Source organism: Podarcis bocagei (assembly GCF_964188305.1).
Source record: "Podarcis bocagei genome assembly, chromosome: 12".
Classification (NCBI taxonomy): domain Eukaryota; kingdom Metazoa; phylum Chordata; class Lepidosauria; order Squamata; family Lacertidae; genus Podarcis; species Podarcis bocagei.
The window spans coordinates 27,438,456-27,457,092 of record NC_138137.1 but is presented as its reverse complement, the minus strand read 5'-3'; the positions used below and the strand labels follow the sequence as shown (position 1 = coordinate 27,457,092).

Genomic DNA, 18,637 nt, shown 5'->3' with positions numbered 1-18,637 from the left:
GATAACTCAAATCTTTTTCTAAAGGCTTCCTTTCCCTCTGTCAGGCTCAGCCAGCAGTAGCCCTGCTCTTGAACAGAGTTTTCAATCTGGCTTGCTTTATGCCAGCTTCTTGCATATTATGTATACAAATTTAATAAGCAAACAAATAAACAAAATAGGATTGCTCCCTTAGTCAACAGAGAAAGAATAGTCCCTCTAGCTATTACACTTTTCAAGTAGAAGAAAGTACCATAAAGCCATTGCAACGCTGCCAGGCAAACCATTTAAGTACACTTCCTTGCAAACCAAAGTGCTACAGTAACGATTCTTGTTTCTCTACCAATAAATACATTAACTGAATGCAATTATCAGGCTGATACTGAAAATTTAAGGAGAAATCTTCATTATGGAGGAAGATTGCTTGCAGCTACAATTGCGCAATGAGGAAAGTCAGGGGAAACCCAGATACAGTGGTACCTCAGGTTAAGTACTTAATTTGTTCCGGAGGTCCGTTCTTAACCTGAAACTGTTCTTAACCTGAAGCACCACTTTAGCTAATGGGGCCTCCCGCTGCCGCCGTGCCGCCAGAGCATGATTTCTGTTCTCATCCTGAAGCAAAGTTCTTAACCCCAAGGTACTATTTCTGGGTTAGTGGAGTCTGTAACCTGAAGCGTATTTAACCTGAAGCGTCTGTAACCCAAGGTACCACTGTAAGGGGAGACACCTTCAAAACAACTTTCAGGGGGAACAGCACTCTGCATTCAGGCTTCCTGGTGCAGCTGGACTACCGGCTATGCTGGTTGGGATGAAGAGGAGCTTGAGCCCAACAATGTCCGGAGAGCACCGGGTTGGGAAATGCTGCTCTACATTGAGCGAAGTGCTGAGATGCAGGAAGAACTTCAGTTCCAGCTAGAAAGCGTTCGCAATGCCAGTGCTGCTGAGAGGTGAGATCACAGGATGAAGGGGTCTGGCTCATTACAAAGGGGCAAGGTGTCTCACCCATCAGCTGATCATCAGGTCGCACAGCTATCTTTAACGTCCCCCAAATAATTCCACCTATGATTCTGAAGGGTTATGGCAGGAATTCTACCATAGGGATAAAGGAAAAGTTGTCTGGCATTTATGTTTTCCAGAGATGGGAGGCGGACTGCACCAGAGGTAGCCAACATCATGTTTTCCATTATTGCATTTATATCAAGGAGTTCAAGGCAGCATACATGGCTCCATGTTATTCTCACAACAACCCTGTGAGACAGGCTGAAAGTTGGTGATTGGCCCAAGGTCACCCAGTGAGCTTAATGGCTGAGTGGAGACTTGAACCCCTGTTTCCTAGATCCTATTCCAACACCCTAACTCAGGCATAGGCAAACTCGGGCCTCCAGTTGTTTTGGGACTACAACTCCCATCATCCCTAGCTAACAGGACCAGTGGTCAGGGATGATGGGAACTGTAGTCTCAAAACATCTGGAGGGCCGAGTTTGCCTATGCCTGCCCTAACTTCTACACCACGCTGGGTTCCCCAGTGTACTGGATTCAAACTCTCATCAGCCCCAGCCAGACAACATGGCCAATGGTCAGGGATGACGGGAATTACAGTCAGGGATGATGGGAGAACAACAACTGAAGTACACTCTGTTGGCTCCCACACTTCCAGGCTTTCATAAGGAACTAGGCAGGCTCTTATAAGTTGATAAAAAAACTAAAGAGCCCAGTGATCAACAGTGTGTTTTTGCCGCACAGCTTCTACATAATTTCAACATTAAGTGAACATTTTCACAACCAGCTTTTTTCAGACATCTTGGTCAGGATCCAACAAACCTATAAAGGAGCATGTGAGAGAACTACGTACAGAGCCAAGAACTGCTTTAAACGTTTTCCATTGCAGCTGCAGCTCGCACAGCTAACAAAGCCATTTTTCCGACTAAAATAGCTTTGCTGGATCACCGTCATGTCACCTGCCTACAGGCCTTGAGGTGGAGAAGGATAACCATAATCCCAACAAATTAGCTAAGTCAATTATTGCTCATTTGGGCCTCACATAAACAAAGACCACATCCCCACCATGCATTTAAAGCATGTCATGGCTTCCCCCAAAGAATTCTGGGAACTATCGTTTGTTAAGGGTGGTGAGAGTTGCTAGGAGACTCCCATTTTCCTTACAGAACTACAATTTCCAGAGTGATTTAACTGTCAATCCTCCCTCCCAGGGAACTCTGGGAAATGTACAGTAGCTCTGTGAGAATAGGGGTCAAATGTTTGGTGTGAATGTGGCCTAACAGGGCACATCCAAGCAGTACTTACAACAGACAGCTCGTACAGGAAACGCCTTGTATTTCTGTTATCGTGGCAGACTTCCTTGAGCTTCTTCACAACGTAGGCTACTTTTTCTGATTCTTTGTCAGCTTGTACATCACTGAAAGCATCCAAAGACATGTTCGAAAATCCAAGGGCATCAGCTAAAGCTTTCCAATCGTTCATTTTCTCTGATACCGTGGATAAGATTGCTGCGTAGATATAAGTCAGCTTTCTAAAAGGCAAAGCGATTTGCTCAAGAAGGCTTTTGGTTGTGATTGTGCTATCATCAATATCCATAGCTTGGTCTTTGGCTATCACTTTGACATTTTTGCAGTGTACGAGGCCAACTTTTCTTCTAAGAATGCCCACGTACCATTCTTTTACTTTAGCCTGTCCGATGGCTTTCACCTTATCTTCGCCAAGAAGCGCTATTGTGTCGCCTTTAAAATATTCTAGCAAATAGTCAATTTTATTTTGACGCAATACTGTCTTCAAAGCTACACCATAGCTGGCAACATGTAAAGCTTTGTCCTGAAAAACTGGATATTTAATTGTTGGCGTCGACAGCAGTGGGGCAGAGTTGACCGCCTTGCGTCTTTCTAATCGGTTTGGCTTGTTGAACACCCCAGTTAATGGCTTTGGAGCTGGCTCAGGGGTTGTGATGTAAAACTGGCACACCACGTTGTTGCTTGGGACTTTCACCTGGACGCGGAAGACAAATAGATGTATTTTCCTTCTGTTGATTATAGAAAATGGGAAGTGTTGGTGAATAACTTCGCCGCCCCCTTTCAGTATCCCTTCTTTAATTTCTTTCCTCTGATCCTCTTCCTTCACTTCAAAATCAGGGTCACAAGAGGCCACAAAAATATTGAGATCTTGTGGCTTCTCAAGTGCAAATGTATGCTTTCCCCAGAGCTGGAAAACCACAGGGGGCATGCTCTTTCCACCCTTTTTAATGTCACATACTGTAAGTTTCTCTGGAACATAGTTGTGGCCAAACAGGGCAAATACAACTGTGAAAGAAGGGTGGATATGTTTGGGTCCATAAATCCCAACTGAGAGCTTTCTGTGTATATACTCCCAAGCGCTTGCTGGTGAATTAATTGTATTGGTTTGGGCTACAGCCACAATGTACATCAAGTGACTTAGGTCCGTCAGCTTGACTTGGATAGTATCTTTATAGATGTAACAGTTGTTTATTCTTTCAAACGGACCCTCTTTGGTAAAACCGCAGAGACATACAATTTCAGTCATAACCTGACTGAAAGGGTCCTTCTTCACCTCAGCTGCAATTTTCATTTCGAGCAAAATGGCTTCTGTGGTATTGAGGTTACTTAATGTCAGTTCAATCAATGGGCTCACAGTGGTTGAAAACTCATGGTTGAGCGATGGTGGGGAGTCAAGGATTGCCTGTAAGCCAACCTCTTGGAATTCTCCAAAGGCTACGTGGCCTTCGGGGAAATGAACCGCAATCTCCGAGTCAGGAAGCTGCACTGAGCCGCCTTCATGACTCACTTTGCAAGCTATATGGGTTTCTACAGACTGGGTTTGGGCCCATCCTGGACTCTGGTTTATTGCATTCAAATCCAGGCAAGATCGGGCCAGCTGCCTTTGATTCAACCATGCTGTCTTATAGGCCTCACGATCATTCTGAAGGGGTTCACTGTTTGGAGGCAGGATATGGTTGGACGGTGCCGTGCTAGGGAGTTCAAATGTCTTAGTCCCTACAATATCCAAAAGATCTGAAACACTCCGAGATTTTGCCGATCTCCTGGAAGATTTGCGAAGAAAAAGATAATCAAGATTCAATTCGTCTCCAGATGAAGCAGTGGAGTCTCTGTTATTTAGATCTCTAAAAAATAAATAGGGATCTTCTTTTAAGATAGATATGCGCTTGTCACTTTTTTCTCTGTTGTTTGACTGAGCTACATCGTCTAAAAAGGGATTGGATGCTGACAGTACATTCCAAAAAGGATTGGTCTTAAATGCTCCAGGGACACGTTGCTTAAATTCCTCAGACCAATGAGACTTCAGCTCCAGTTCATTTTCTCTGTCATCTGTTAAAAAGAAGAAAATGAAGTTAAGTATGGCGACTTTATATTTATTGTCTTCTACCTAATATTCTGCATTTGTCAAGATACTTCAGTTTCCCTTACATTAACTAAAAATACCAGCTGCAATATGTTGTTTTTATTTTGATTATATATTTTGTGGTTTTATATTTTGATTTTGTTCTCTGGACCACCCTGAGACCTCTGGGTATAGGGCACTATATAAATTCAATAAATATAATAAAATTAAATTAAATAAACCAAGCATTTATCAAGCAAATGTAGATTCCGATCAGAACTCTGCTTAAGAAGGTAGGATGCTAGCAACATACCTGTCCAATCATTTCTTGCAGGGCTGCCGTCATCCAAGTCAACCAGACATCCCTCTGACTTACTCCATGAAATCTCCTTTATATGACAGGATGCAGACATCTTTCTTCCTAACAGATTTAAGACAAGTTGCTTTACTAACCAATAAATGTTTTAGAACCACAAGGCATAAATCGTAATCAAAGTCCAGAAAGAAATGGCTTAGGAATTCCTCACATTAACTTCACAATAGGGAGGAATGGATAGTTGCCTATTTGAGTTTAGGCTCACTTACCTGGGAGGAAGCCCCATTGAATTCAACAGGACTTACACCTGAGCAGATATTGGTTAAGACTGCAAGTCATGTTGTGTGGGCTGTTTATCCCTGCGCAGTCTTTCAAAGTAATTTCTTCTCCATGCACAGAGGGAGGAATTACAATAACAGAAGCAGATTTTGCTCTCCTTCCCTGTGCTAAATTTCCCACTTGCTTAATGTCTGCACAGGGTCTGTGCTTATAAAGTCCCATAGGTACGTGCAGGGGCGTCTTTAGCATATGCACCGCCAGGATGCAAAGACCCACCCAGCGCCCCCAAATTTAGTTAATTTCATGTGCACGGCACCATTGAGAATGACAAGCGCCATTGCTGGTGCGGCACATCTTTGGTAAATGAGCGCACAAAGTCAAAAGTCCTTTAGTGAAACAGTAGGTATACATTTCGGTAATACCTAGGTATATATGTATTTTGTTTTTCTAGCTTGATCAAAATTATTTATTATTTCATAACAGGAAGATAGTTAAGAGCTTAGGTGGCTTCAGCGGCGGGCGCCTTGCGCCCCCCAAATTTGGCACCCGGGTGCCCCACACCCCTTGCACCCGAGTAAAGACGACCCTGGGTACATGTTCTTGCTGCCACAGAGAAAAAAGAAGGACCTGATTTGCCAATTCAGTTTTAGCATCCAAAGTAAATATTGCGTGTAGAGCATGGGTAGGTAAACTATGGCCCGGGGGCTGGATCTGGCCCAATGCTTTCTAAATCCGGCCCGCAGGTGGTCCAGGAATCAGTGTGTTTTTACATGAGTAGAATGTGTCCTTTTATTTAAAATGCATCTCTGGGTTATTTGTGGGGCATAGGAATTCATTCATGTGGGTTTTTTTCAAAATATAGTCTGCCCCCCCCCAAGGTCTGAGGGACAGTGGACCGGCCCCCTGCTGAAAAAGTTTGCTGACCCCTGAGAGAGAGTATAATGGCAGCCCAGTTATATTGATTCTCTCGGATACTGCCTGCTTGCAAAATTTACGGAAACAAACAGAGAATGCTATTCCCCCAAAAGAACTGATTTTTGATTTTTCAATACATCTTTGTCTGGAAATGTAAACACTAGACTAGGCAAATAATTCCAGCCTCTTAAGAGTGATACTCTTATAAAGGGGCACTCAAAGATTCCAAAACACAGATAGCCTTATCATTTAAGTTCTCCAGAACTTAACACAGAACTTCATATCCATGCCAGAAAAGGTGTGTATTTTATAACACAGCCAAGAAGGGTGGCACAAGGGCATTTTGTTTAATCCGAATGCAGGTCAGTAAGCAGGGGGAGAAATGCACTCTTTGTTTTATCTGACAAATTTTGCAACATACACTGTACAATGTGATCTTTCATAGGTTTGTGTTTAAAACATACAATCATAGATGAAACAGAAACTAGTTCCACATACTGGCATTTCAGTATGCTTTTATTATTATTATTATTTCAGGGATTTATATATACTAACTGCCCTGCATAATATGTATACCAGGATAGTTTACAATAAAACACAGCAAAACAATTAGAAATGCACTAAAAGTGCCCAAAAAACACTACCAGTATTTTAGATATATGTAAAAAGTGGTTTAAAAGCCAGGGAGCATTTTAAAAAGGGTATTACAGATTAAACAATATAGGCAGCAGGAATATGCTTTTTGGGTTGCTACAGTTGAGAAGGAACTCTGCCTACCTGTATACAGTAACTGTGATAGATACGTTGCCAACTACAGCATCCCAATATATTGAAACATGTCTTATGACTTGGAGACACCAGCTTCCATTTGAGCTGGGAGTATGCACCAACTACATTATTTACCTCAGGATTTGATTAAGTGCTTTGGAAAACAGATCAATTCACCTCAGATCCATTTGAAGGTTGCCTGATCCAGCTCAGGTTCGAAACTCAGTTTGGCAGAACAAGACATTTATGACCCCCTATTTACTATTATGGAGAAATAAAAAATGGCTACATTCCCCCCCTTTTTTGATAGAATTTGATGAAAATAGCTGAAATTGTTTGTTTGTTTGTTTGTTTGTTTGTTTGTTTGTTATATTGCATAACACCTAAGAAATTCCAGAAGAACAATGCAATGGCTTGTTGCTGTTGTTGCTGGGCTCCTTAAAAATGCAGTTGTTGTCTTTTAGATAATACTGTAATCAATAACTCTCTTCTTTTTTAGCTGAACTGGGCAAAACTTTCATAAATGGCAGCCCCCTCTGAGGGAAGGAACAAAGCCAAATTTCTGAAGGACACTAGCAGTAGTTTCTTCTGCAAGAACAGCCTTTGCCAGTTTGGGATTTATTTATTTATTTTAATCACTTAATACCCCTCTATTGTTTTGTGAAGCAATTTAGATGAAAATTGCATATATTAGAGAGACACCACTAGGTATCATTTATTACAGGTTGATTACCCTCAGGGTCCCTTCTAACTCCACAATTCTATGATTCTAGGTAAGAAACCTGCAATATTTCTGAAGTATATAGATGCAGGGATTTTTTTGTGCTAGACATTTTTAAAGTTGACCGGGGTTGAGAATTAAAAGGGATTGGCTTCCTTCCTTGTGGTTTTGTAGGTGATGGCTTTAGTATGAAAATGTCATAGAAGTGCCTCTAAGAAAATAACCTGCATAATTTCTGTAAAATAGAAAAAGGAGCAGGCAGTCATTGTGAATGTGGGAGAGGAGAAAAAGAGCTTCAGATCAGAGTTCTGCTCAATTTGCACCCCCAACTCACAGCAACTCAGGCAGTGTACACATTACTGACTTAAAACACAATCTGGCTTATAACACAACATGGTTTTTCCCCATTTTTTCTGGGCCTTGATTTTCCCTACTCAGCTGTTTACTTCTATAAAATGGCATTTGAAGGAAGTAGTGTTGGGGGCAGGGGTAAATAAAGTCAAGAGCTTGAAGGGGGGTGCCCCCATATTTCTCTGTGTCACAACTGTTTTCTCCTCATTTTTTTTAGTGTGAGAAAGCAGCCAGTTATTAGCTAGTCTCTTTACAGGAGACTGAGCTACATGCTCTATAAAAGTAATAAATGCCAATTTAAACTGCTTGTGGCAGACCCAAAAAAGAGAGCTTTTTACACTATTTAAGCACTTGAGAGCATCCTTAGGGCATTTCTTGGGAGACTAGCTAGCATGACATTTAAAGAGTTTACCTCAGAAAGCTGGGCACAGTGCTCAGCTTGTTTTCTGGCTCCTTGGTGAACTTTTAAAATAGACAGCAATTTTAAATGCTCTATTTCAGTATCCTGGGTGTTTTTTATATATATATATATATATATATATATATATATATATATATATATATAATTGAATCACCTTTATGTTTTACACAAATGTTCCTGATATTATACTGCTTGACATTCAATAAACATATTGACCTAATAAACAAAACTCCTGAAAGGATTGACAGGCAAAAAATGGGCATCAATAGTTTCAGGAACGCATTACCCAAAGAGAGGATTTAAGCACTGAACTTTTCTGTTTGATGGGTACTACTGGGCTGACAAGCCTGCCAGAAAACACAAGGGAAAGAAAAACGTCTCATAGTGAAATATATTTCAGCTCTAACGAGTGAAGCCAGACTTTGCCACCACAGCAGCAAAATCCTCCAGTGCATTACAAAATAATATTTGTTTTCCCCAGCAACAGAAGACAATGCAGCCTGAGGTATTGCTACATATTGTTCTGACTAAGGTGTCCAGACCATGGGAGGCAGATACATGCACCTGTTTTTCAACACTAAATTTATCTGGTGATTGACTTTTCCATTCTTAGCTGTTCTGCTTTAGGAGCCTAGATAGCCGTTAGGCTTGTTCTAATTTCTCCAGGTAGCAAATTTCCTTCGAGTTCCTGTATCAGGATTTCTGATTTTGCCCAAAGCAGAAATGGATGGATGTTGATTGGACAAGAGCAAGCAAGTATTGACCACAAAGTGCATAAAACTCCAGGATACCAAGAAACAAAACTCAGTCCGCCCCAATAATTCCTGATGACATGGCAAGAGAAGCCAACATCATTTCAAAAACCACCATAAGATTGAGTACAAGATTGAGTAGAACACTGCAAATGTTGCACTTGGTAGCTAATGATATTATTTTGTGTCTCTGCCAATATGTTCCTAATAAAGACATTGCTTAAGTAAGCATTTACAACTGACAAGTTAGCATTTACGCTGACGGATTCAAAGCTGGCACACTAAATGCAGCCTTAAAATATAGGAGCCTTGCAGCAAGAAGACAGCCCAGCCCTGACTTCCAAAGAGGCTCCTGGTCTAGACATATGGCCTGCTGAGGTGTCAAGTTGCATACAGGTGGAGGTGTGCCGTGTTAAAACCCTAAAATACTGCAAACAAAATAAAATGAAGAAAGGTTCTTATCCAGTTGCACTCTCTACAATGCTAGCACTGGATTTGCATGAATTTCTTTGTACTGTATGTGCTTTTCCCATCCTTGGGTCCCCCATACGTTGTTGGACTACAACTGGGGTCTGAAGGTTGGGAAAGGCTGGTAATGCAATTCCACACCTCCAGTTCATCTGTTCTATCATCTCGGGATTTTTCTTCCTCATTCTGCTGCATGTGTTGAGGCCAGCTGACCTCCTCCCTCCTCTCTATTTATTAACAGCTTAGAAAAGCTCAGATGAAGGGAGGCGGGTGAAAGTAAGAGCTGGAGAAGAAGAGGATTTGGTCCTTACTCCTCATCTTCCTTCTTGTGTCCCCAAGTCAGAGATGTGAACCCTGGGCCCCTACAGATGTTGCTAGGACTCCAACACCCATCATCCCTGACTGTTGGCCATGCTTGTGAAGGCTAATCAGAGTTTAGAGTCCAGCAACACCTGGAGGGTCACAGGTTCCCCATCCCTGCCCTAAGCAGATTCATAAATGTAGGCCACTTTTTTCCATTTGTGGAATTGGGGATGACTGGAGTGGGAGGCATATGGCAAGTTCCTCCTCCACTATCTTCTAGGGATGTCAACTATATCAGCTGGCAGGACTCCTTTCAATAAAAAATACGAACATTATGGTCTTTCCTGGGATGGAGATACAATGAAGAGTTATACCTGTTTAATTTTCACCTGCCACAAACAAACATACCGCAAAAAGATATATGGCAACCCCACTTACTGAATAGTCCCGCCCCACATTCCACCCATCTTCTTGACTCTCTTCCTCCCCAGTGACGTGGATCTTCTTGAAAATTTTCTGACTAGAAAATTCCCTAGGCCAAGTGGGCTAATTTGCATTGGATTTTTTTTTGTATGCCATGGGGAGGGATCTAACTTGGCATGCTTATTTTACTTGCCTTTAATGAACAAAGCTAACAACTCTGAAACTGCCAAGCTTGCCTAACATGGTATTTGCAATCGGCACCCATTCGTTGTTAATGACAAACTCATGAAATCAAAAAGTACTCCTGGAAAAATACAGCACTGGCAAAATTTCCATGGAAAATTCTGTCCCATATCACTGTTCTTCCCCTAGCTACTTCAGGAAGTTCAGGCAACACAACCCACCAGTTCTTTCATTGCTTTTAAACCTTTATTGCTTTTCATTAGAACAGAAAATCATTGCCTCTTAAATATAAATTGAACAGGAGTGCTACAGCTCAGTAGCTTTAAAGCCAATCGCTGACAATCCCACAGCCGCCTGCACTCTATCAAGGCTTTTTGTAGAGTAAATTTATCTTCACACAAAAATGGACAGTTGCGCGTGATTTGGATCTCCTTTTACAGTCTATTTCCCGTTAATGCTTCATATTTCAGAAATATATAGAATCTTTTGAAAAAGTCTGAGGCTGCTGGTTGGTCATCCTGGGTGTTCTGAACTCACAGGAACCTAACAAGCCTTCCACTTTGAGCAAAAGGACACCAGCTCATATTTTGTCACAACAGTGAAAACTAAGAGAAACATTCCCTGGCTGAGAACCAATCTTCCTTGCCGATAGCAATGTATATCATAAGTGCAAGTTCAGTACATGCCTGCACAATCAGTCATACAGAAAGAGTAAAACACAGTCTGCCATTAAATATGCTGTACCGTGCTGAAATTTGGAGGAATATGGTTGTGTAACGAAACTAAGACAGTGCCACTCAAGTCTGAGATGAGGAAAGACCTGACTGTACATATTAAACAATTCGAAATATGCATGCAGTGGGTGGGTTGCCTTAAGGCAGCGATGGGGACCTTATGGCTCTCCAAATGTTGAACTCCAGCTCCCATCAGCCCTGATGATTGGCCATGATGGCAGAGGCTGATGGGAGTTGGAGTCTGGCATCTGAGGGGATGAGGCACAGGATCCCCATCTCTGTCTCAATGTCTTAATGAAAGATGATATACACTATTATTTTGAAAGGCCACTCAGTTATCTAGTCCAAGTTCCTTTCAGTAGGCAATATTTTTCTTAAGAAAAGGTACCGATAAATACTATTGGTAAATCTCACTTATTGCCACACAGGGTACGTTCATGACAAACATTCACAATTTCATCACATGCATTAATTTCATCATATAAAAATCAAGGTATGAATTGGCAATTATTTTCTTAAGGGTAAGGTCTTAAGGTTACCCTTTTCTTAAGGGTAAGGTCTTAAGGTTACCCTTCACCTTGGAACTGAAGAGAAACTATCAACAAGTTTCTCAGTAGTGAAGAATAACTTCATTAGGTAATTAGAATCTCAAGAGGCTTCCCACTAACTCCCAAAACTATGAAGAACTGACACAGAGATTCAAATAATCCACCCCAGGGTTGTATTATTATTATTATTATTATTATTATTATTATTATTATTATTATTATTTGCCCTGCCTTTTTCCTGAAAGGAGCACAAGGCAGCTTACAGATAAAAATAAGAACAGCTAGAAAAATTGGGGGAAACAATAATTAAAAAACAATCAAACATTGGTAGAATTAAGACACACTCTCTCTCTCTCTCTATACACACACACACACACACACACAATAATATCTGTTAAAACCATACAAATACCTATGTGAAAGAGATGAATCACACATCTACTTTACCAAACAGATATCCTTTTTTTAACATAACACCAAGACTAGAAATAATCAGTCTATCCATGCAGAGCTCCACACACACACACACACACACACACACACACACACACACACGATGATCAAGTTTTCTCTGGAGCAAGTACTGTGCTAAGAGGGTTGTGCGACTTAACCCGAAGAAGGTATGTGTCAAAACCAAGACTGAAGAAACACCATTAATAAATTTAAGTTTGATAGGATTATGAGAAAAGTCTAAAAAGCCTGAAATGTAACACAGAAGCCAATTAAAATTGCTATAGCTAAAATGCAGAATAAAGCACTTAGGGAAGAAATAACTCAAATGCAAGGCAGACACTGAAGAGCTGGGAATTAACCAAAGCTTCTCTGAAAACTCAAGCACTGTAATGGGCAATTTAATGAGGGTGTCTATTGAGTGCAAAGCTCAGGCAGAGAAGCGATTAAAGGAGGGGATAGCTTTTAAATATGAAAGTTTTGCGTCTATTAAGGTTTATAAATTGATAATATAATCCCATTTTGACCCGTTAATGTATTTATTACAAGATAATATTTTACAAGTAACTGGCGGAAGGAAAGGGATTACAGGAAGCGTAGAAAGCAGTAAGGTTTCTAAATTGCTAAGCAGAAAAACCTGCAAATATGAGTGAGAATAGGACCATTTATTTTGGAAGACAAAAACCTGTCAAGAAAGAACTATGCTAGCTTAACTGTATTTTTCCCCATCTCTTCCCTCACCAGCTTTTCTTACAGTGAATTAATAGCCTCTCCATCATTATAAAGAAGAGAAAGCTATGTTCAATACGACGACTAACACAGCATCTAATTAGTATTTTGAGCAAACTGCTACAGGATACTGTCGAGTTAGTTTAGCAAATGCAGCGGTGTCCATCCAATTTTAAATAGCTATGAGGTAAACTTCAAGGCCAGTCATCATTTAGCCTCAGGGTAAACTGTGGTTCGACATAATTTTGTGCACAAGCTCTAATGCAGTTTGTATATCACAGTGAGAAAGGCTGTGTACAGTTATAACCAACTTGCTGCATCTGGTCCAGAGGCTTCCAAATTTAGCTAGATAATCCCAATCTGGTGCATCTGACAGCTGCTGAAGAAGATTGGGAGCCCAGACCCACCAGCAGTTCAAGCCCCCAACAGTTGCAGTGATGGATACCACATAAGACCATACGTATCCTACTACTGGCAGGATCCCAGCCAGTGGTAACTCAAAGAAAGCTCCCAAAGGCAGTTTGCAGGACCGAGCCAGCCCAGAATTCTCTGAATGTACTGCCCTCCACCCCTGGCAGAGTGAACAGTAAAACAGCATAAGCAATGGTGACTGCCCAGCTAGAGTCTGGCTTGCAAGTTGCAAGCTATCCTTTATATCTAGACAATGTTGAATTCCATTATATTCCAGTGGGTTGGTTCCAAAGTGGCCCAATCACAAGTGGAAGGCACTTCAGCTTGGGCAGGGAACAGAAGAGGCTGCCTTATGCCAACTGGTTCATCCAGCTCAGACTATGCAAGCTGACAGCAGCTCTCCAGGGTTTTAAACAAGGGACGTTCCCAGCCCTACCAGATGCCATGAATGTTCTGCGTGCAAAGCAGATAGTCTACCATTGATCTATGGCCATCACCAAGGGGAAGCTCTCGGTTTCTTCTGCCTCCCCCAGTGACATCCTTCTATACCCCACACTGCTCTCATAGGTTTCCCAACACGTAAATGTGGTTTTTCACAGGACACAAGCGGTGGTTAAAAAAAAAAAAAAAGAATCATCCCACAAATGGAACTCAACTCACACTGAACTGGATGTAAATAATTGTATCTCCAGTTTCAAGTGATTCATCATTTTAAAGCTTTGGGCCAAAAAGTACAACTGCTACAAACACCTACTATATCCTCATGCTTCAGATTCTGGCTCATCAATCAACCAGTTCAAATTATCTCATTAGTCGAAAAGTCTTACATTACATCAGTAAAACCTTTTAGCAACACACACTTTCTGTTCTTTATGCTATAATAGGTCATGTTACGGAAGGGGGGGCATGTCTTATTCACTACAATATATTTGCTCAATTTCTCTAGGACTCCATCACCCCTCCCCTGTCCTCCATAATCTCTCAAGTAATCCAGTCAAAATCACTCTGCCAAACCCTTCCTCCAGGCGATGCCAGGTGACAGACTATGCAAACATGGACCATTGCCTTCTCAGGATGTGCTTATCTGCGCATATCTCCAGCTCTCTGCATATTCACCCCTCCCTCCTCCATATGTTAATCTGTATAACCCAACCTCTTCTTAATGTATTCATGATGTAACTGGGATGTATTTTGCACTGTATTCTGGGATATGGAGGGAAATTTCAAAAGTTCATGTCACCCCTTTCTCTGGGTTCAATCTCGCCTTGAACCTGTTGCGCAATAAACTTGGACCTTCTGCAGTTTGCTCCTGTGTCCGGCTGAGCTCATTTTCTTCCGCAGGGACCCACGGACTTAGTCCGATGAGCTGGGTGGCAGAGTAACCCCGCACCCAGATTTTAGCCGTAACATGCCATTTGGATTGAGTAAAAGATATCGCTAGGATTAGGAATAAGATGTATAATTGAATGTTTCCTTCTTTTGTGATGCGAGGCAAAGAATAGCATTTTACCCAGGACTGAGTAGTGTTGACTCCTCATAAAAGGAGTTATCGGGGCATTGTTTCGATCAGCTTTTAAGCCAACCCTTCCACAGAATCGATGTTTAACGTGCCTGGGGGCTCTTAACCACATTTGTAGGTTATCACCCAATGTCTTATGCTGGAAACCAGCAGGGACTACTTCATCTCTGAAATGGCTCCACAGCTTACATGGGCCAAGAGCCCTGTAACGAGAAAAGATTCAAGCCGAGAAGCTAATGGACTAAAAAGCAAAAGTGCCCTGGGAGTGTATGAAACCTTGTAAATTGCTCTAGGTTTAAAAATTAGTTCTCCTATTGATACAAACATCAGTAATGGTTCTATAAAATGGGGAGTGATGCCCACAGGCAGGGGAGCCAACTTGAGTAAAATATTGGGGTATTCCCCACCTCACATTATTGATCACATGATCGATCACATCACTGGGTAATCGATCACATGATGCGGAGCATGCACACCATTTGAGTGGCAGTGCCCATCAGCTTTGGGGAGAACGGTCCCCTCATATATTTTATGAGTGGGTGGGTGGGTGGGACGAAGGGACCTCGGCACCTAGGAGTCGGCTCCAATGCCCACAGGTGCTTTCTACATGGAAACAGCACGATAAACTTGCCCCAAACTTAGGGGCGCGATGGCAGCGAAAGCTCCTTCTTAGTTGAGGGTGAAATGCGGCTCCGATGCTGAGGCTGCCGATTTGTAAAAGAAAAGCGAAGAGAAGAGATGGTCGCAGAGCGCGATCAGGAAGCGGATCCACTCCGCATGCAAATCTGTCCATATCCATGTTGCCTCCCCAACCCCATTCCGCCCATCTCCCCCTCACCTGAACTTTGAAACTTTAAGGTGAAACAAAACCCACGTACCTTTGGTCCTTTCTCCCTTCAAATCCGCAGCAGCTGCTTATCCTAAGGGCATTGCTTTGGAGACAAGCGTGTTCTAAAGCGCTCTTGGGGATCCCATGCTGGCTTGAAATTTAAAAAAGAAAAGAAAAAGTGAACAGGTTAGGAATTCTAATTAGAAGACACACCTTCTGTTTGTGGGTTGGAGGCCGCAAGGCTTTCTGGAACTCTGAGTTCCGATGCCGCCTAGTAACTCCTACTGGAAGAAAAAATGAACTACATTACCCATAACTCCATTCGACTCACCTGGGCCTCCACCTGAAACTAGGAAAGCTGGTCCGGCCACTGAAGTTTCACCTGAGGGCGGGAGAGAGAGTAAGAAAGAGGGGGAGTCGGGCTCTGGATTTTGTTTTCTTCGGAGTTTGCTCGGCTTGGCCCTGCTGTGGCCGAATGGGAATTAAAGAGTAGAGAGGAAATAACAGAGCCGAGGAATGCTGGGGCGAATTCTTTGCTTTTTAGATTTCAAAGCTGCGAGAGCTTTAAAAATAGCCTCGAAACCTGAAAGACCGGATTATGGATAGGAGAAACTCTGAGCTGTCGCCAGGCAGATAAGCTGGGGTGGCACGAATGTTTTAGTTGTTGGCTATAGAAGAAATAGGGAAATGCCACTAAAGGAAAACAAAAGAACAGGTCATCCCCTGTGACGTCTTAAGAGGTGGTGCAGGAGAGGTTGGAGACATGACTGGTGCTGGTGGTTGCAAAAAATATATATCATTATTTCATTCATTCATTCTAATATTTATATCCCTCTTTTTCTCCAAGGTGCTGCACGTAGTGCTCATGGTTTTCCACCTTTCTATTTTAACTGCACAATAACCCTGTGAGGTAGCTTCAGGCTGAAAGACTGTGAGCAGCCCAAGGTCATACAGTATGGCTGAGTGGGGATTTGAACTCTGAACTCCCAGGTCCTAGTCTGACCCCCTTAGCCACAACTTTGCACTACCCCATACTATCCCAGCTTTTGGAGACCAAAAAGCAGGGCATGTCTCTTCTGAGGCCTGCTCCTGGGTAACTCACGTGATTCACGTCTCACTGTCGCCTCAAAAAGGGCCTTTTTCCAGGGCAAGAGTGCAGCATGAGAGTGTGGCATCCAAAATGGCAGATATGCTACCCGCACAATGCACGTTTCATTAAGGTGCGAGTGCTGTGTGTCTCCCAGTCAGTTTTTATTCTGGCTGGGTTCTCAAGAGAAGACAACAATCCTAATCTTGATTGAAGTAGCCTATCTTGATTTTAGACCTTTGTTTTTATTTGCACTGTGCCTGCTGTGATTACTGTACTTGACTTCTGCCCTAGTGGCAAAGTTTATTCTGTGTAGTGGATGCTCCCCCCAAATTTCCTGCTATCCCATTCACTCCCCCAGCTGCAATATATTAATGTATTTAATAGGCTGCATCAGCAGAAGTATAGTGTTCTGATCAAGGGAAGTACAGTGGTACCTTGGTTTATGAACGTAATCCGTTCTGGAAGTCTGTTCTTAAACCAAAGTGTTCTTAAACCAAGGCATGCTTTCCCATAGCATCGGGGGACTCAATTTACAAATGGAACACACTCAACAGGAAGCGAAACATGTTCTGCTTCTAAGGCAAAGTTCACGAACCAAAACACCTACTTCCGGGTTTGCAGTGTTCTTAATCCAAGTTGTTCATAAACTAAGCTGTTCTTAAACCAGGATACCACTGTAATAGTCCCGCTCCATTCTGCCTTGGTCAGACCACACCTGGAGTACTGGGTCCAGTTCTCGGCACCATAGTTTAAGAAGGTTATGGACATGTGCAGAGTAGAGTGACCAAGTTGATCAAGGGTCTGGAAACCAAGCTATATGAGGAATGGTTGAAGGAGCTGGGTATGTTTGGCCTGGTAAAACAGAAACTGAGAGGAGATATGATAGCCATCTTCAAATATCTGAAAGGATGTCACATGGAGCTTGTTTCTCCTGCTCCAGAGTCTAGGACCCAATCCAATGAATTCAAGTTACAAGAAAGGAGATTCTGACTAAACATCAGGAAGTACTTTATAACAGTAAGAGCTTTATGGCAGTGGAACAGACTCCCACAAGAGGTGGTAGACTCTCCTCCTTGGAGGTTTTTAAGCAGAGGTTGGGTGGATATCTGTCAGGGATGCTGTGGTTAAGATTCCTGCATTGCAAGGAGTTGGACTAGATGACCCTTGGGATCCCTTCCAACTCTTAAATTCTATGATTCTATGGAATCCTTGGGCCCATAATAACGTAACTAGTTTTTCTGGAGCTGTTCCTGCCTGGTGCTCTCTAGAGTCCAGGAGTGGACTTCAGCCTACCCAATTGTTACTACCATATCTTGGGGTCTTGTCATTTGGTGGTTCAATTGTATTTAGTGAACAGAAAACAGATGTATAGAACTCTTACCTTCAATTCCCCACCCACACCCTGTTATTTTAATCAATGCGTATGTATTGAATAGCAGCCCTCAGAAGACCTCCGTTTGCATTAGCTCCTGGCCCGTGTGCTTAATACTGCACTAAATCATCAGACCCGGCACAATTTGACACAGGGACTCCCTTGGAACTGTAGCACTTTATGTTGATCAAACTATAGCACTTCCCCAAAAGATCAAATTTTAAAAAGTGACCGAGAAATGCATTGGAAAGTGTGGGATAGCAGCTGCTTTCACACAATGTCATCTATCTAACCTCCCCGTAAATAAATCGGAATGAATGGCAACATCTTCTGATCTCCCTGCAAACAAACCAGGATGAATGCTCAATGTAAAGGGTGTCTGGAAGTGCCCTTTATTGTCACTGCAAAATGTGTTGGTTGCCCCATGCCTTCTGAAATTAGAATTCCTGCCCTGTGTTATCTGTACCTTTTATTATGGATTGTCATGTACTACTGTGCTTAAACTTTTGTTTTTTTAAAAAAATGAGCACAGGTGCACTTGTGGAAAATGTGGCATTTAAATAAACTGACAGTGACTATTTCACCTTAGACACAATGCAGCAAGGACTGGCTTTCCAAATGCTGCTCATAAACGGGCTGGCAGTCTAAAGAGATGACAGTTAAAATGGTTTTTCCTAAAGTGCCAAGCTGACTACTGGCAGCTCCAGGCGT

The 18,637-nt window shown here is 42.2% G+C and overlaps 1 protein-coding gene across 1 annotated transcript in view; it reads right to left on the bottom strand.

Annotated features, from left to right (window-relative positions):
• Positions 1–15,661, bottom strand: part of MACC1 (MET transcriptional regulator MACC1) — a 31,328-nt gene extending 15,667 nt beyond the window's left edge. Inside the window, exons 1-3 of the mRNA XM_081164467.1 lie at positions 15,514–15,661; positions 4,658–4,765; positions 2,281–4,331 (exon numbers count right to left, since the gene is read on the bottom strand). Of these exons, the coding sequence (XP_081020593.1) occupies positions 2,281–4,331; positions 4,658–4,757 (2,151 nt within the window). The 5' untranslated portion in view covers positions 4,758–4,765; positions 15,514–15,661. The remainder of the gene's footprint in view (positions 1–2,280; positions 4,332–4,657; positions 4,766–15,513) is intronic.
• Positions 15,662–18,637: the final 2,976 nt, after the last annotated feature.